Source organism: Aulonocara sp. 'chitande type north' Nkhata Bay, linkage group LG22 (genome assembly GCF_057382095.1).
Source record: "Aulonocara sp. 'chitande type north' Nkhata Bay isolate Kocher_YH1m ecotype deep benthic linkage group LG22, A_spYH_male_GT1.1, whole genome shotgun sequence".
NCBI classification, from domain to species: Eukaryota; Metazoa; Chordata; class Actinopteri; order Cichliformes; family Cichlidae; genus Aulonocara; species Aulonocara sp. 'chitande type north' Nkhata Bay.
This window is the reverse complement of record NC_141364.1, coordinates 22,468,265-22,484,574: the sequence shown is the minus strand read 5'-3', so window position 1 is coordinate 22,484,574 and position 16,310 is coordinate 22,468,265. Positions and strand designations below refer to the sequence as shown.

The following is a 16,310-nucleotide window of genomic DNA, read 5'->3' as shown; positions in this document are numbered from 1 at the left end:
GCTGATCGGCTTTTCTGTCGTGAGTCCGTGTCTCTTGTTTGTTTTTGGCCCACTTTGCACCAGAAAGAGGAAACCAGCGGCTGAACAACAGCAGCACGTTTAAGCTTGATCAGCTGTTGTTAGAATTTATTTAATATTACTTTCTACTCGAGGATCTTTTTCTACGTAGCTGACGCTGGTAACTGTGCAGGGGCGGATCTAGCAAAGTTTAGCCAGGGGGGCCGATAGGGCATTAACAGGGAAAAGGGGGCACAAAGACATACTTTTCTTTCTTATTCTCATTTAAAATGTCTAGCTTTTAATAAATAATTATCTGACACCCAAAGTTTTAATTTGATGTAAAATGAATAGAAGTCAATTACTGTATATAGTAACTATTAAGTCTAACATACCCTAGTAAGCTATAGTACTTTTTCCTTTGGGAAGGCACCATCTGTGAATTCTGCAATTTTGTTGAAGAAAGATGTTGAATCTATTTAATATTTCTTGAAAAATAATTGATTTCTGTGCATTTTTTTCCACACTGCATCAAATTAAGGTTGATTACGTCGATTAAGCATCATGAGGTGGAGCGTGAGGGGTGGTTCCCTATTTTTTATTTATTTATTTTTGTTGTTGCTGGGAGTTGGAACCCTATTAGTTAGGTTGCTTAATATTTACGCTAAGTACTCTTTAAAATACCAGAATAGGGAGGATGGTGTAGGTTTAAGTTTATTAGATTGATCAGTATTGCTGAACTATGAAATATTTTTTTTTGCATACAGGTATAACAGAATAGCTTTAGTGTAGTTGTTGTTTTAAACTTGAGTATGAACTTATACAAAATGCAGCAAGATATTTAAAAAACAGTTTTGTTGATTAAAAAACACTATATCGGATTCATATCGGTATCGGCAGATATCCAAATTTATGATATCGGTATCGGACATAAAAAAGTGGTATCGTGCCATCTCTAGACAGAAGATAAACTGGAGGTTTTTGAATCTTGATCTTTGGTGAAATTCAAGAACAAAATGACATTAAAAATTAATGTAACAGGATCCATTAATTAGACTTAAATCATTGGAGCTATTCACAAAACCGCATCAATAAGGCATCATATAGATGTGTTACTCACTCTGTTAAAGAGATAGTGTGCTGCACGCACAGACAGGGCACAATGAGATGGCATGATGCTGCCAGGATTTGCTCTGTGAGATCTTGCATGAGATCTGCATGACCTCCCTGTAATCAATCATTCAGTGTTATCAACAGCCCTGCATTATTAACACTTGCTTGCACCCAGAAGCACACGCACACATGAGTATATGCACTGTATAGACTGTGCAGAGAATTACAACATATCAAATCAGACACACGCAAACACTCAGCAATCAGTAGCAGACGCCATCACACTCACAGGCCCGTTAAACACACCCACGTATGCACACTGCTGACAAATGCTAACACCAGCACTTGCTCTGTCCAGGATGTCCTGAACGCGATGCCGCCATTGGCAGCCAGTACATTATCTAATGGCCTCTCTCAGTCACTGTGTGCTATCTACAAACACATTAGCATGTGGCCAGTCACTTGACAGAGAGAAAGAGAAAAGATGAGGTCATGAGGGAAGATGAGGACTGATGAGGGTGGATCTGTGAGGGAAGGTAAGCGTAGAAGAGTGGGCGGAGGCTCAGTGATGGAGAAAGATAAGGGCAAGCGAGGGACTTCTACGCATCTGGGAGGCAGATGAACTGAATAGTAAGCGGCTGGAATAGAGAATAATGGTGACTGAGGGAAGGAGTGATGAGATAAATGAAACAGCACGCACAGGGGAAATAAGAATAGGTAGGCAGGAAGAGAGTGAACCAGAAACAGACTGAAACATTTAACAGAAAGCATTTGCCTACAAAACAAAGACACCCGATGGTTATCTGGCTCTAAACAGAAACCCCGGTATGCATCTTCATCCTGTCCAAACACCACCTGGCTTCCAGGCTCAGAAATTCTTTAAGAACAGATAAAATATGTAGAAGGGTTATCTGAAATATAAAGGTCAAGATTCTCTCTCACAGCTACTTCTCTTCTCAGATAGGATGTATAATATCTTCTTGTTCTCCTACAATAATTGGATTTTGTTCTGGGGAAAAAATACTTTTGGATCTGAAATACCAGTAGAGCGATAAGAGGCTCAAAGGCGCACAAAGAATGATTTGGTACACCGTCGTGTGAGAGTGTGCTTAACCTTGGCAGGGTGGCAGAACTGCTGCCTGCTGCTTTTATTACTTTAGGGAGGTGTAAAGTGGCAAGAGAGTAAGACCAGACATGCACCTGGCAACTACTAGCCTGACAGCTGTGGGAAAAACTGTTGGGACCATAGTTTGACGGATATCAATATGTTTACCCATATTAGTCGTTCGGGACTGCTGTGGCTGAATCGATCTCAGCTCCTCCTCTCCATATGTCCAAGGATCCTTGGGTAAGATACTGAACCCTGGGTTGCCCAGTTGTCAGGCAGAGGTGCTTAGGTATAGATAAAAGCATTGCATGAAAGTCTGTGTGACTGAGCGTATGAGACATTGAGCAGAACGCGCTGTGTAAGAAGCAGTCCATTTACCATTAGTCTAACAAACTGGCTGCGACTTTGACCTCATCATACTGTAATGACAAACCCCTACATTTTTACTTTAGTTATAGTAGCTTCACACAAGGAGAGTCACTAAAAAAGGGAGACTGAAGCATAAGGGACCGTTTCCCCATGTGGTTCTCCCTTGGAAATGGAGCCAGCTTTTGAAGGTTTTAACACAACACGGCCATTTTCATGTAAATATATTCATCTATGCTGCCTGCAGTTTCTGTCAAGCTTAACACCGTGCTCGGGTCAAAAACAAAAAAACCACGACAGAAGTTTACATTCTGGAACAGCTATAAATCTCCTTGACTCTGTGTCATGCTGCTTGCTGATGGTGATGCGAATAGTCTGTATGAAGATAGTCCACAGAGCCAGAAAACATATCACCTTTCACAATTCTCCCAGTGTCAGTGCTTATCCTCCCACAAACTCATTCATCAACATAAAATACAGGCAGATATAATCCCTTCTCTAAGATCTGGACTACAAACCGCAAAGTACAATCTATCATTCTTAACTGTATCAAATGGCGTCTCTTATCCCCTCTTTTCTTAGACTTAACCTTCATCTGCACAACGCACTGATCAACGCCCTGTGAAATCAAACACACGCGCGTTTCTGTATTTTGCCGGTTAACAAACCTCCAGCAACAGAACAACTGGCGGTTATGTGCAGACTCTGCAGCGGTTCTGCTTGGGCAGGCACTCTTGTTATCTTTTCTCCTGTCCTCGCATCAGGATAAGGGAGTATACTTTGACTCTGAAATACGGTTTTACAGTCATCTGTGGATGCTGCTGCAGACGCCGGGACACTGCAGATGCTTGGAAAATGTAAAGCGATAAAGCTGAGGCCTCTTACTTAGTAGAAGAGCCTCAATCTGTCCTTGTATTTGAGCGCTTATGCAGATTCAAATGCAAGTACATGAATACAGATTCCTAACAATATGAATAGTATTCATGTAGGCTTTAGATTAAAAGGCCATTGCACACACACAGAGATGTGTAGATGCAAGCATACACACATGGCAGGGAATCATCCACTAATGAAAAGGGCGGGAGTTCATATATACTCAATCAACATCCAAGACATTGGTTTTTGCTGCTAAATGATACCTGTCAGCCACCTCAGCTGGTCTGTAAGGATAGCGGTTGGGTTGGCCTAATAGCTCCTATGATGACCGCAGATCAGCCAAGGGATAATACTGAGACTGGAATCTTTAAGATGCTGAGTCTGGAGCCACAGTAAATAAAAAAGAAAGACTATATCCACCGAGAAAGAGAGAGAAACCGAATGACTCATATGATTCATGGTTTAGAGCAGCAGCAGACACTGAGGCTATTGAACAGTGAACAGGCAATAATAGAGAAATAAAGAAAAGAAGATGGAAAAAAAAAGCTGAGGAGTGGGTGATGCTAGGGGTAATTTGCTCCAGGGCTGTTTGAGTCCTTGCCTAAGATGGCACGGCATGGCGCCCAGTCACGGCGAAAAGCCTCTGATGGTATTAAACTGGGCCTTTGGTGAATTGGTGCCAATGCTGCCACCTGCCCTGCGTCTTCCAGACAGTGGATGTTGCCCAGGGCAAGACGAGGCTGGAAAACCCAGGAGAAATGTTCCAACTGGTGTGGCATGAACCCAACAAACTCTGCAGTGGATAAACTACAGCCTGGCTCTCTCTCTCTTTCTTTCTCTCTTTCTCACACACACACACACACACACAAAAACTCATAGTCTTCTCTGCTGCGACACCTCAGCGTATTTGCATTCCATTACTTCTACCTGTGGCCACCCACACAGACACATTCGCACGACGCCAGGCTGGAGAACTGACAGGTGCTGAAGAAAGTGTCTGGATACTGAGGGGACAAGACAGTCGCTGATGGTGGAAATAAATGAATGTCAGACTCAGACTGACAGCAATAAAGAGGTGGGGATGGGAAGAACAGGGAGCGAGAAAAGAGAGGAGGAAACATAAACATTCAGTATACAACTCTATATAAAGAGAGGTGAGAACATACAGGGATTTACAGTCAATTCAAGGCCAGCCTCTCTATCTTCTTGACATATATCCTCCCTCATCTGGGGAAGTGACACTGACAGGGAATGCCACAATCACATAAGTCAGCGTTTCTTTTTTTAACTTTAGACACCGCTTCTGCATACAAAACAGACACACACACACTGTTCATACAGGAGGGCAAAACTTTTGATTTGTGTTGTCGTTTTAAAAAGCTGATTTTTCATCTGCTGTATCTACAGCGGGCTTGCTTTTCCTTTCTATCGGCTACTGCACAATACTACAGGGGGCCGCTACTCCCACCAACACCTGAGTCAAGGGCCATATACAGGACAGGAGACAAACCTAAAGGGAAACTAGACAGAAGAACTAGCTTAAAACAAGTGCATATTATCATATACAACGAGAGGGAGGAAGAGATTAGAAGTAACACAACATGTTGCTTGTTAAAGCACATGCCCACTTGCTATGCTATGTAATTCATTAGGCTGCGATAATGGCTGTGCAGAGAGTGGGACTGCATTTCTACGAATCATAATAACTAGTCTGTGTGATCTGGACTGCTGTGAATGAAGCACAGAACCCTAAAATTATCTTTGTTTGTATCAGCAGATCTCAATCTTGTTTCTGACTCATAAACAAGCACATGGTGATGGTGCGGCAGTCAGAACCTTCCTAAACACGAGCTTAGCAAACGCTGAGAACATTGTGTCACTGAGATGCTGTGTTCTCTGCAGCTTTTTTTTTTTCAGCAATAAAAACTGACAGTGCACTGGTAATATCATTAGCACGTGGCCAGATTGGGTAGGTGGGGGGTTGGTTGATAGTTCATGACACAGTCTGCCGTGTGGCAAATGACCAGCCTCAAAAACCGCAAGGCACGTCTCGCCTTTCCCGGATCATTTAAAATGCATCCCCCAGGGAGGATCGGGTGGCACCGAAACAAGCAAACAAAAACACAACTGCATTAATAATGGAGTGACTAAGCTACAGGCACGCACAAAATACACGCATGCCCAACATCCGAGTCAAGAGTAGTTGTTCCTGTCAGAGGTAAGAGAGGAAGGGAGTCATGATTGTTTTTCTATGGACAGCATAACTGCTAAAGAAAAACAGTACTTCACTGGACAGCTTGGTTTGAATAAAACACTGCTTGATACATACTTTCATATAGGTTTTGATACTTTGTAACATGTAACATTTTTGTAACTCTGGTTTAGTTACAGCTTTACCCAGCTATGTAGAAATGCAACAGAGTTTAGGGCATAAGAAGAAATCTGAGGCATGCTACAGCTGAGATGTGCACAGAAACAAGAGACCTACCAGAAAACCTTTTAGTACCAGTCATCAGCTGGATTATCAGTTATATTTTTGTACTTTGACTCATTCCTGTTTTGGAAATAAATGAACTTAAAGTACTGCGCAAAACACTTGAGACACCCTCCATTTTTTATATTTTGCTTCCAAGGAGCCAGAATTTTATTTTATTTTCTTCATGTATTAAGTGAGGTTGAGCAATTATTTTCCAGGCTTTTTTGAAGGTCTTTCAAACTTTGTTTTTAGACATTGGCTGCTTTTTAACTCATTTTCTGTTCAGTCCTAGTACCTGAGCATGTTTTTTTGTTGGTTAAGTCAGCGGTCCCCAACCCTGGGCCTCGGACCGGTACCGGTCTGTGAGTCGTTTGGTACCGGGCCGCGAGAGTTGAGGCTCAGGTGTGAAATGTATGGTTTTCAGGGTTTTTATTGGTTTTCAGCGTTATTTTGTTATCGTTTTTATTGTTAACTCGGTTTTCCTGGGTCTTTTCACTTGTGTTATGAATAAATCTTCTTTTTTTCGGTACCGGTACTAGTTTTATTTTGTTGTATTTATCCGCGACACCTTAAAGGCCGGTCCGTGAAAATATTGTCGGGCATAAACCGGTCCGTGGCGCAAAAACGGTTGGGGAGCGCTGGGTTAAATCACTTAATTTGGATCTATGAATCACTCAAGCTTTCAAAAAGGTCTGCAACCTAAAGGATGAACCAGTTCTGTGTCTACACATAACAGACAGCTTAGCAAAGAATCAAATTCAATTGGTATCTTTGGGCACTTTATTAGCATCCTGTCACAAAATAATTTGTTCAAATTTCTTTAGTTGATTCTATGAAAAATGTCAAAGATAAAACAGTTTGACAGGTGCAAAATGGTATTTTTGCAAAATGATTACAAAGAGCTGTTAGGTGTAAACTTTGTATATCTCAGCGTGATGTGCAACGTGTCCTTAAAAAACTGGGGAAACTGGAGATGTGGCACGCAGAAGAAGAAGTGTCAGGCCTAAAAAAGCAGATGACGGTTTCTGAAAGTCATGTCCTTAAGAACGAGGGAAAAATCCAGTAAAGACCTGACGCTGGACCCGAGAGAAGCTTCTGGCTCTTCAGCTGATCCATCTACTGTTCACTGAAGCTTCACTGAAACACACTGCCAGCGCAGTAAAAGCATACCTGCACAGTGGAACACTATCAGTCACAAATTAGCATCCCTGGAGCCCTGACTGCAACATTATTGCAGCAGTGTGGGATCATCTTGACAGAGAATGTAAGAAAATCAGCCAGCATCCACAGAAGAGCTTTGAATGTCAATTCTTGAAGACTACTGAAAGAAGCTTTCTGAGTTCAGGCTATGGTGAAGAATAAAAGTAGTCAGGCCAAATACTGACTTTCAAGCTTTGTTCAAGCTACTGTCTTTCCATGTATGTCTTTCAAAGTCGCTGCACATATTTCCCATTTTCCTAGAAAAATATAAAGAAATGAGGGGTACCACTAAATTCCACAGTATCCTAAAAATTGAATTTTGGTTAAAAAGACATCCACTAAAGCACAACACTATACTGAGGAAGATTAAGCTGTAGCAGTGCTGCTGCAGACTTAAATTGTATTTACAAATTCCTAAATCCATGTCAGTGCTGGATCCAAAATTCAAGCAATGCTGTTACACATACAGTATATCATCACTCAGAAAGACAGATTGCACTAAAGTAGAGTAATCCTTTCTATCAGAAAACATGGTCAGAAAGCAAAGCTCCTGGCAACAGGCCATCTAATTTGAAATGGTCTTACAAGACTGCATTAGTTGATGCTCTAGATAAGGATGTTTTTGGGGTTACGCATGTTTTCTGTTGATCTGTCTGAATAACAACATTGTTGGACAAACTGTCAAATACACGAGGGAGGACTAGGGCAGAAATTACATCGTGACAAAAAGTCTGGAGCCTCCACTGTCATGTACTGTATTAAGGGCAGATAAATGAGCTCCAAAATTCTCAGGAGAAATAACCCTCTCTTAATTCCTTGCATGCCTGACGAATGGCACCGAGACAGCGTAAGTTGTGTATTTTCTCAGTTTTTCAGCATCAGCAACTTTGTCTTTATGTTCTTTCATGCTTCAGTAAAGTACAAGATGAGTGTGTGAATTGGTTTTGCCTGCAAAACGCACACGGCAATAGTACGCAGAGAAAACGTGTGTAGGTGGTTTTTGCAACCAAATGTTTGCAGAAGGATCTAATCTGCAAGTACGAACATATCAGTTGGAGGCAAATGAGCCAAAGAACGCCAATTATTTCATGTATATACCTTATCCTTTTGAAAACATAAAATAAAAGCTCCATATTTATAGTGCTCATCAAGAAACACACAGATGTTTATACTGAACATAACCATCCTTTTTATGCTGTAGACTATACATCTTTCAAACTAGGGTAAAAGGCACCCAGAAAAATGCATCTACAAACACTTTTGCAACACATAAAAGGAGTGACACACATCCATCGTAAAGATTAAAGCTCTGAGTCAGAGTTGTGCTATCATTCCACTCAAGGTACAGAAGCAATGGACAAAATGTAGATCCAGTAACAGACAGCATGCAGAATGGAGTGGGTGATTACACAGACGCTTCAGTGGCCATTTAACTAGTGCTCTACTCACCACATCTGTTTAGTTATATTAGGATACTGCAGTGTTGCAAGTAATGAAAATGCAATCCCTCTAAAGGCAGAAAAAAGTCATCAAAAGGTGATATAAACGCCCTTCGTTCAGACGAGTGGTAAACAAGAGGAAACTGACAAAGCAGACAGCACACAGAGGTCGAAGACTTCTGTTAAACTCCTGGGGTGCAGTTCAACAAAACAGGGAAAGAAAATGCACTCATGAAAAGGAAAAATCAACATGTAACAGATGTTTGAGCTTTTAGGGTCTACATGTAGTCAAGGCTTGAACATTTCAAGCCTGAGAGGACTAAGAAGGTGAAGTGAACACTGGTTGAGATCAGTCACCCCCAGGCAGTCATCAAAAATTAAAAGAACCTTAGTTACATTCCTATGTCTCCATTATATCCTCAACATGACACCAGCTGCAAAGAACACACAGCAGTGGATTAGTGCATTAGAAAACTGGATCTACTTTAATACAGAAGTCTGTCTGCAGACTGGACAACCCAACCACAGGTTCGAACGTCAAGGATAAAACCACCTACACTTCAATGAACATAAGACCTGATTTTCTTCTGTGTTCGCCTTGGATAGCTCAAAGCAGCCATTTCTCACTGGGGCAGTGAGGATGTAACAGCTAGACTTTGCAGCCATGGAGGCAACTCCGTGAGGCGGTACTTACTGTAGACACAGCAAACTTCATGCTAACGGCATGATGTTTGCCTTGTTTTCTGTTGTAGCACTCAAAATTGTAGCATGATAAGTTATTCATTATGAAAAATACAAAAGAAATCTGAGGATGAATACCACTCGTCTGAGAATACTTGTTAATACACCAACTGAACACACTTAGACTTTTTCGGGGATATCACTAAAGTCATTATCCGAAGCCAGACATGAATATCTGGTGTAAATTTCATGGCAATTCACAAATCCTTTTTCCGGACTTAAGCGGAACTGGAAAACAGACCCTGCTTTCCCGGCTTCACAGAGATTGATACAATATACTTTTTTGCAGCTGCTCTTAACTCACTCTGCATATTCACAAAGACTGAAAATTGATTGCGTGTCATCTATTCTCTGTAGCTACTACGAAGATTTTTTTTTTAAAAAATTAAAGATTTTATAAGCAGGTCCATTGAAATGACTTGATGGGCATGTCTAAGCAGTATTACACAAATAGAGGGAACATTATGTATTAGATTATTAGACGGCTTTAAGACCCTCTTCTCCCACAGGGGTCAAGCTGGACTCGTGTGGGGCTGGGGGCTGAGAAAACAGCTTTGTCTCTTTCAGTTTACAGAGAGATGAACAAAAGACAGAACGCTGTTTGTTTCTCGTGTACTGAGAGGAGGTGGGGCGTACGATGGAAAAGTGGGAGGGGCGCATGTTTAATTGTGTGTGTGCGTCTTTGTGGGGTAGGGGGCAGCTTCTCTCTTGAATATTCCATATGATGAATGAGCGTCAGTCCTTTTCACGGGAAACAGAAGCCTTGAAGTTAAAGCCAACAACAGTGCATAATCTACGCCTCTTCAACCTGAATACGAGAACAAGCTGTTTAATGTATTTACTCTATTTACTCGTTACTTACTGGTTAGTGAAAGTGCAAGTTGAAAAAAGCAATGCCATTTTTTTCTTCTCACTCACACACACACACACACACACACACACACACACACACACACAAACACATATACATAATAATTAAATATAAACCTATTATCATATTATTTTAATTTAAATTAATTTCCATCATGGAAATGCTTGCATGTGTGATGAAACCTGAGAGGAAAGAAGAGAAAAGAGCAAAAGGACCAACTTTTCAGAGACAGCACACGGTAATTAGTGAGCTAACATCACGTTTTTCTCCACAGAATAACTGGACTAATTGTTCTGGTTCATTATAACATGGTTATAAACCTGTGGATTGTTTGCATTAGCTTGAGTTAGATTTACATACAAGAACTTAAATCTCTCAATCATGACTGTGAGTTTAAGAAAGCTTAAAATATGAATATATATATATTTGTATGACAAATTGAATTAAGAAGATCAAACTGGTAACAAAAGCCACATTGCTAATTGATTCTAAATACTTGAGGATAAAGAAGGAAAAATATTTTCCATAATCTCCCAAATCCAGCTCCCCAATCCACAAGCAACACTGGCTGCATTGTGCCCAACTCAATACTGAAAACAGCAAAATTCTCCACTGCAGATGAAACAAATACCATAGTACAGATAATTGTATTTACTGGAGAAGAAGTCACTGTCTACAGAAACAATAACCATTTTCCATTAGCAAAAACGAGATTTTCTATAATTCTATCCACTGTGAAAGCAGAGTGGGATCAATGGTAAAAATGCATGTAATCTTTAGCTATGTCTACTGTAACCTTGCATAACACATCAAGGTTAACCAAAACCACACATACACAAATACAGACACTACGGGTCCACTGTGTGCTGAATATACAGAGCATTTCACAGATATGTGAAGACTCCATAGTTTCACAAACAACTCCCTGAGCAAAGAGGCTCCGAAAGATAAAAAAACAAAAAACAAACACAGTATCTTGTGTGAAAATTGTGTGGGTGCAGAACCAGCATGACTAACACATGCATAGATGTTGTGCTCATGAACATCAAATGCTTTGACCCTAGCATCACAAAATGGCCACAACCTTCAACACCTATAGCATCCAATAATGTGATATTTTACCTAACTCAGTATACACTAAAGGAAGAAAATGCCAAATGAAAAAAGTCAACTAGGGTCATGTCATTTGTCATGTTTGCATAACCTCATGAACCTCATGTGTTCAAACAACAAAGCTAACCACAAAGAGTAGTTCAGTGGTAACTATAAATACAAGGCCATAAAAAGAAAGCTCTGAATACTCTAAACTATTAGCTCTCTGTTGTTTTAACCTACTTTTGATAAGCACTGCACAAATGCTTTTATGCCGGATTGCGTTCAAATGTGTTTACACAATTTCGGCTTTCACAACACTTTTGTGCAGCATTCGGCTTACTGTAATAGGAGCACTGCTGAAGCGAATCTTCCTCTTCGGAGGGATGTCCTCTTTGTTTTCTTCCGCCAGACCAGGAATCTCTGTCAGATCGGACCCTGGGTCGTAGACGATGTCCTCGTCATCGTCACCGTAGAGGTCATCCTCGGGATCCGTGCAACTTTCCCCCCAACCCTGGTAACAGGCGTCCCCATCTGCGTTAAAAATCACCCGCTCATTCCCAGTGTATTCCTCATCAGGCTCGTCCAGCTGGTCCTTGGAAGATTTTTCTTCCTTTGAAGCATCTCTGTCCTCTTGGCTTTCCCTGGTGGTCGGCAGCAACTCGTGAGTGGTATCCTCTAAAGCTTTGTTTGTAATTACAGCACCATGTGTAGGTTTCGAGGATTTGGAGGTTCCTAGATCCTCAGTTTGTTTTGTTGTGTCCTGCGGTTTCTCCTCTTCTTCACAAGAACCATTAATCTGGTTTCCATTGGTGGAAGCACCAGAAAAACGCTGTCCTTCTCCCACTGTAGCCTCTCCAGCTTTGTCTTGGGTTTCTTCCTTTTGTGGAGCATCTTGTTTGCGCTCTGAAATCTCTACTCCAGGACTTGGGCTCAGGAGGTCCTCCGAAGACGAGGATGTGGGTAACTTGCCCCCTATCCTGTTCCGGTAGGTTCCATGAACTGGAGATTGTCGAAGAGAATCATCCTCACTGACGTCTCCGCCATGGCGCTGGAATCCGTCAGGTGAGTAGAGGGCTCGTCTGCTGACTCCTCTATATGAAACCCCCTGGTTGTGGTGGTCAGCGTTTTCAAAAACAGCACTGAGTTGGCTGACAGTTGGGGAGGATGCCTCTGTCCTGGAGCACAGAGAATCCAAGGAGTCTGTACTGCCTCGGTTGGACCTCGCCCCTCGCCAGTCATCGAGGTGCTCATGGGAACCCCTTTTATCACGGCCGTAGGGAAAGACTGGTGATTGGGACTGGTCGCGTGACTGTTGTTCAAATAGCTTTCTGGTTTCGGAAAACTTTGCCCCGGCACCTCCAATCCTTTCTGCTGATGAGGAATGCTGAAGTTTTATCACTGATCCATCAGCCTTATTGACGAAGTTTGTGGGCTTCACCAGCTTTTGTGGTGAGGATTCATCACGACCCCTAGTCTTAGCAGCTGCATTCTCTGACCCCATTTGCATGAACATGTCCTTAATGCGACTGACGTGTGTGCCATACTGGCGTCCCCTCGGTTGTTTCACCCGCTCGAGGTCTTTGGGCTTTGAGTCTCCATCGAGCCGAGGCTGGTCAAAGGCCTTCTTGAGTGCCTGAAACTCAGCCCGGTAGGCGTTACGGTGGGGGGAGGCACTCCGGAGGCTGGTCCTCTCCCCCGAGGCCTCCGTTTTCAGCATGATGATGCCTTTGGATTCAGAGGAGATGTCAGCATTGCCTTGGCCGCATTAGAGCACCAAAGTGAGGTATCTTGTTCTACTAGTAGTGCCACTCGGTCTGATCCAGCTGTTGTTATAGTTCCGTTAGGCCCATTCATACCTGTAAAGATGAAAGGAGATGTTATAAAGATAGAAAAATGGTTTTGTTGAGTGAAGACAGATAACTGTTTAAACAGGCTCACAATACCATATGGAGTCAAAGTGCCTCCTTTTGTCAGTGGAGCTTCATGATCAGAATGATGGTTAAAAAGCATGAAAAAAGTCATTTTTACCATCAGCAACACTCTTCAGACACATGAGGGCAAAACGAATTACAGATACTTATGCGTGCAGTAAAAGCTCTCAGTACAAGAGAACTACTGCAGTGATAAAAGCCAATCGGACTCTAAAGGGCCTCCAAAGATGCTGTGTTTAGCATCACGGAAGAGCTGCGCTGCTAACCCTCTTAGATAATAAATCCTTTGATTTGTGCTTCTTTTTGTTTAAAATGGTGCTATGCTCTAGGAAACATGGTTGTTTCCTTCTTCTTTTCTTGCTCTCTTTCCGTTATCTCCCCCACCCTCTGTTTTCCATATGAAGCTGTGACCCTTGTACACTAAGACATCCTTCAACTCTCTAAACCATAACTGACATTATGGTTGTGGCTTCTAAATGTCAGCTCCCAAGCTGAAAAAAAATGTTGCTGGATGCACTCAACCATGTGTGTTGATACCATCCAATAGAAAAAAAAAGAAACATTTAATGAAAGGCCCACATTTGCAATAATACAGGGTTAGAGCAGGGTAGTCGGCTGGTAGGAGTTAAATATACACCTACATCCGTTAATGTTTAATCCTTTTTGGAAATGCACGCCACAGAGAGTGAAATGAAACATGACACAGTAAAGCTGGGATAAAAATACATTATTAAATAAAAAAATAAGGTCCATCTGGGACACAGAATCCATTAACCTAAGTTGTGCTGTAACCCGCAGCCTGGATGCTATAGATGCATCAGCAACAGCAGCGGTGCCTGAAAACTAAACGTCCTGGCTCAGTATTTAATATTCACTATGCTGGACTCTTGCAGCTCAGTGTTAACACCTATGTGAAATGCTTGCGTTAAAAATATTAACAACAACAACAACAATAATTAATCTGAACTTGGGGATCATCTTGTGCTTTGCACCCTCTGAGGATTTTACGCAGGAAGATAATGAGGACGATAACGTGAGAGGTGAAATATAAATTGAGGCTTGTGAACATTGGGATCGGTGTCAGTGGGATCAGACAAACAGGCGCACATCAGCCACACCGCACAGTACATGACAGCTCAGGTTCCCCCCCTTCTGACACCGTTTCACGCGTATTTATTTACATTCTTCCAACTGCAAATTTCCGCGACATCAACCTCTAACCTTTCTCAATAATTGCAAAATAAACACAAGTTAACCTCAGATAACATCGAGGTTGCTTCACTGTTACAAAAACAAAAGAGTCAGACTTACATTCATGGCTCCGGCTTCGCTGCACGCGCCGCACACATAAACTGTAATCCAGAGGGGAAACTTGCGAGAAATGCGGATGGTCTGCTTGCAAAAGCTATCGAAAATAACATTTCTATTCCGAGCCCGTAAAAAGCCAGCCCGGAGCGGAATCGCCACTAGAAACGTTTGGACATAACTAGAGCCGCTATAACGCCATTGCATTGCAGGCAGTGGGTGATGCTGCCAGTCGCACAATGGGGGTGTCGGTGCAATTTGGGAAGCTCATCTCACTGAGAGCTGCACTGTGGCAGCATTTGCAGGACGGCAGAGTCCGATGTCCGTCTGCAGTGTGGCAAACTGAACTCGCTTAGCTGCAGCGATAGCCGGCGATTTGCGAATGTAAAGCCTCATGTGACAGGTGTTAAAACCTGAAGCGCAGCAATGGTTTGGTCCGATAATCTGCTGCGCGGAGGGGGTTTCAGCGAGCTGCAGTCTGGCATAAATACCAACACACAGCAACTGTAACTTCGCTGGTTCATCAGTGGGATTTGGGTGGGGTAGAGAGGGTCAAGGACCACTCTGACTGTGTGATGCGCGTTCAAATAAGGGTTTCCAAAATGTGGTTCGAGGACCAGAAAGTGGCCTTGAGGAGTTTACCTGGTTTAAGTTTAGAGAAACAAACAAACAAACAAAAACAAGTAAAGTTGGATTTCACTCAAAGTTCAGTCTGATGGCAGAATTTGAAGAAACCCTTAAACTGTTTTGTCCATCGCTTGTATTACTATAAATACACATGCAGCTTTTAAGTCTGACTGGAGAAATGTATAAGGGGGCAGTTTAATCAAACAGCTCTGAGCGCCATCTCACACATCCACCATGAGGAACTACATTAAAATTGCAATGATCTCTTTAGTTAGTCATCTCTCTCCTCAATTAATTCCTGAGCATTCATTTTTTAAAGCCCCATTAAAGAAGATCAGAGTAAAAAAAAAAAGAAAAACTATCTGCCTGGGTTGCATTCAGTCAACAGACCCCACCAAAAGCACAGGACTTAATTCATGTGATGAAGCGCTAGAGAAAAGGAAGCTTTGTAAACATCCAAATGTGTGATTATTTTTACAAACAGCACCAAGTTACATAATTGCTGTTGTTATGTTATAATAGACGGCATTGTTTCTTCTAACTTTATGAAAGCACAAGCTGTGTGCGAATTTGGATGAGGCCTTCTGAGGAAAAACATTTGCTTGTTCAGTCAACATTTAACCAAACCATACTCGGTTAATACAAATGTGAGTCGCAGATTAGAACATGAACTGTTATAAGTTGATTTGGGACACTTCACACTTCAGATGAATTTTCAATAGGCCTACATCAGTTTTGAATTTAGAAAGTGCATTAAAAACAAGTCTTATGCTGTGTATGCAGTGCATACATTTACTAAACACCCACCACTGCTGACGAGAGGATTTTGCATCCCCCCCCCCCCCCACCCCACTGTTCAAAACAAGCCAATTGAGGACAATTACAATTTAAACTGATGTTCACTGCTACCAAAAAGAACCGGATTGGACAGAAATCAGTCTAAGTCCGTATCAAATTAGACACACTGGGGCCTTAGCTTCTCTCCAAGTCACAAATTCTGCGCTTTCCTCCATTTCTAAGCATCATCGTACATCCACAGACCTATAGTGGTTGTTGTGATACATTCATACCCAGTCCAAACACTGGCTATGAGAAGATGTTGCTAAGCAACCTAAAAATAATCTTAAGGGGATAAAAGGGGAGGGTGGAAGAAGAAAACAGCCAG

General features: G+C 42.0%; 1 protein-coding gene across 8 annotated transcripts in view; it reads right to left on the bottom strand.

Moving 5' to 3' along the window:
- Positions 1 to 16,310, bottom strand: part of ppp1r9a (protein phosphatase 1, regulatory subunit 9A) — a 53,682-nt gene that overhangs the window by 33,832 nt on the left and 3,540 nt on the right. For 4 of the 8 annotated variants that reach the window (XM_086280419.1, XM_086280421.1, XM_086280418.1 and 1 more), the window contains one exon: positions 11,623 to 13,138. In XM_086280419.1, the coding sequence (XP_086136545.1) occupies positions 11,623 to 12,999 (1,377 nt within the window). In that variant the 5' untranslated portion in view covers positions 13,000 to 13,138. Of the gene's footprint in view, positions 1 to 11,622; positions 13,139 to 14,524; positions 14,999 to 16,310 lie in introns of those variants that run through there. The other 4 variants (XM_086280423.1, XM_086280417.1, XM_086280424.1 and 1 more) reach the window with 3 other exon arrangements.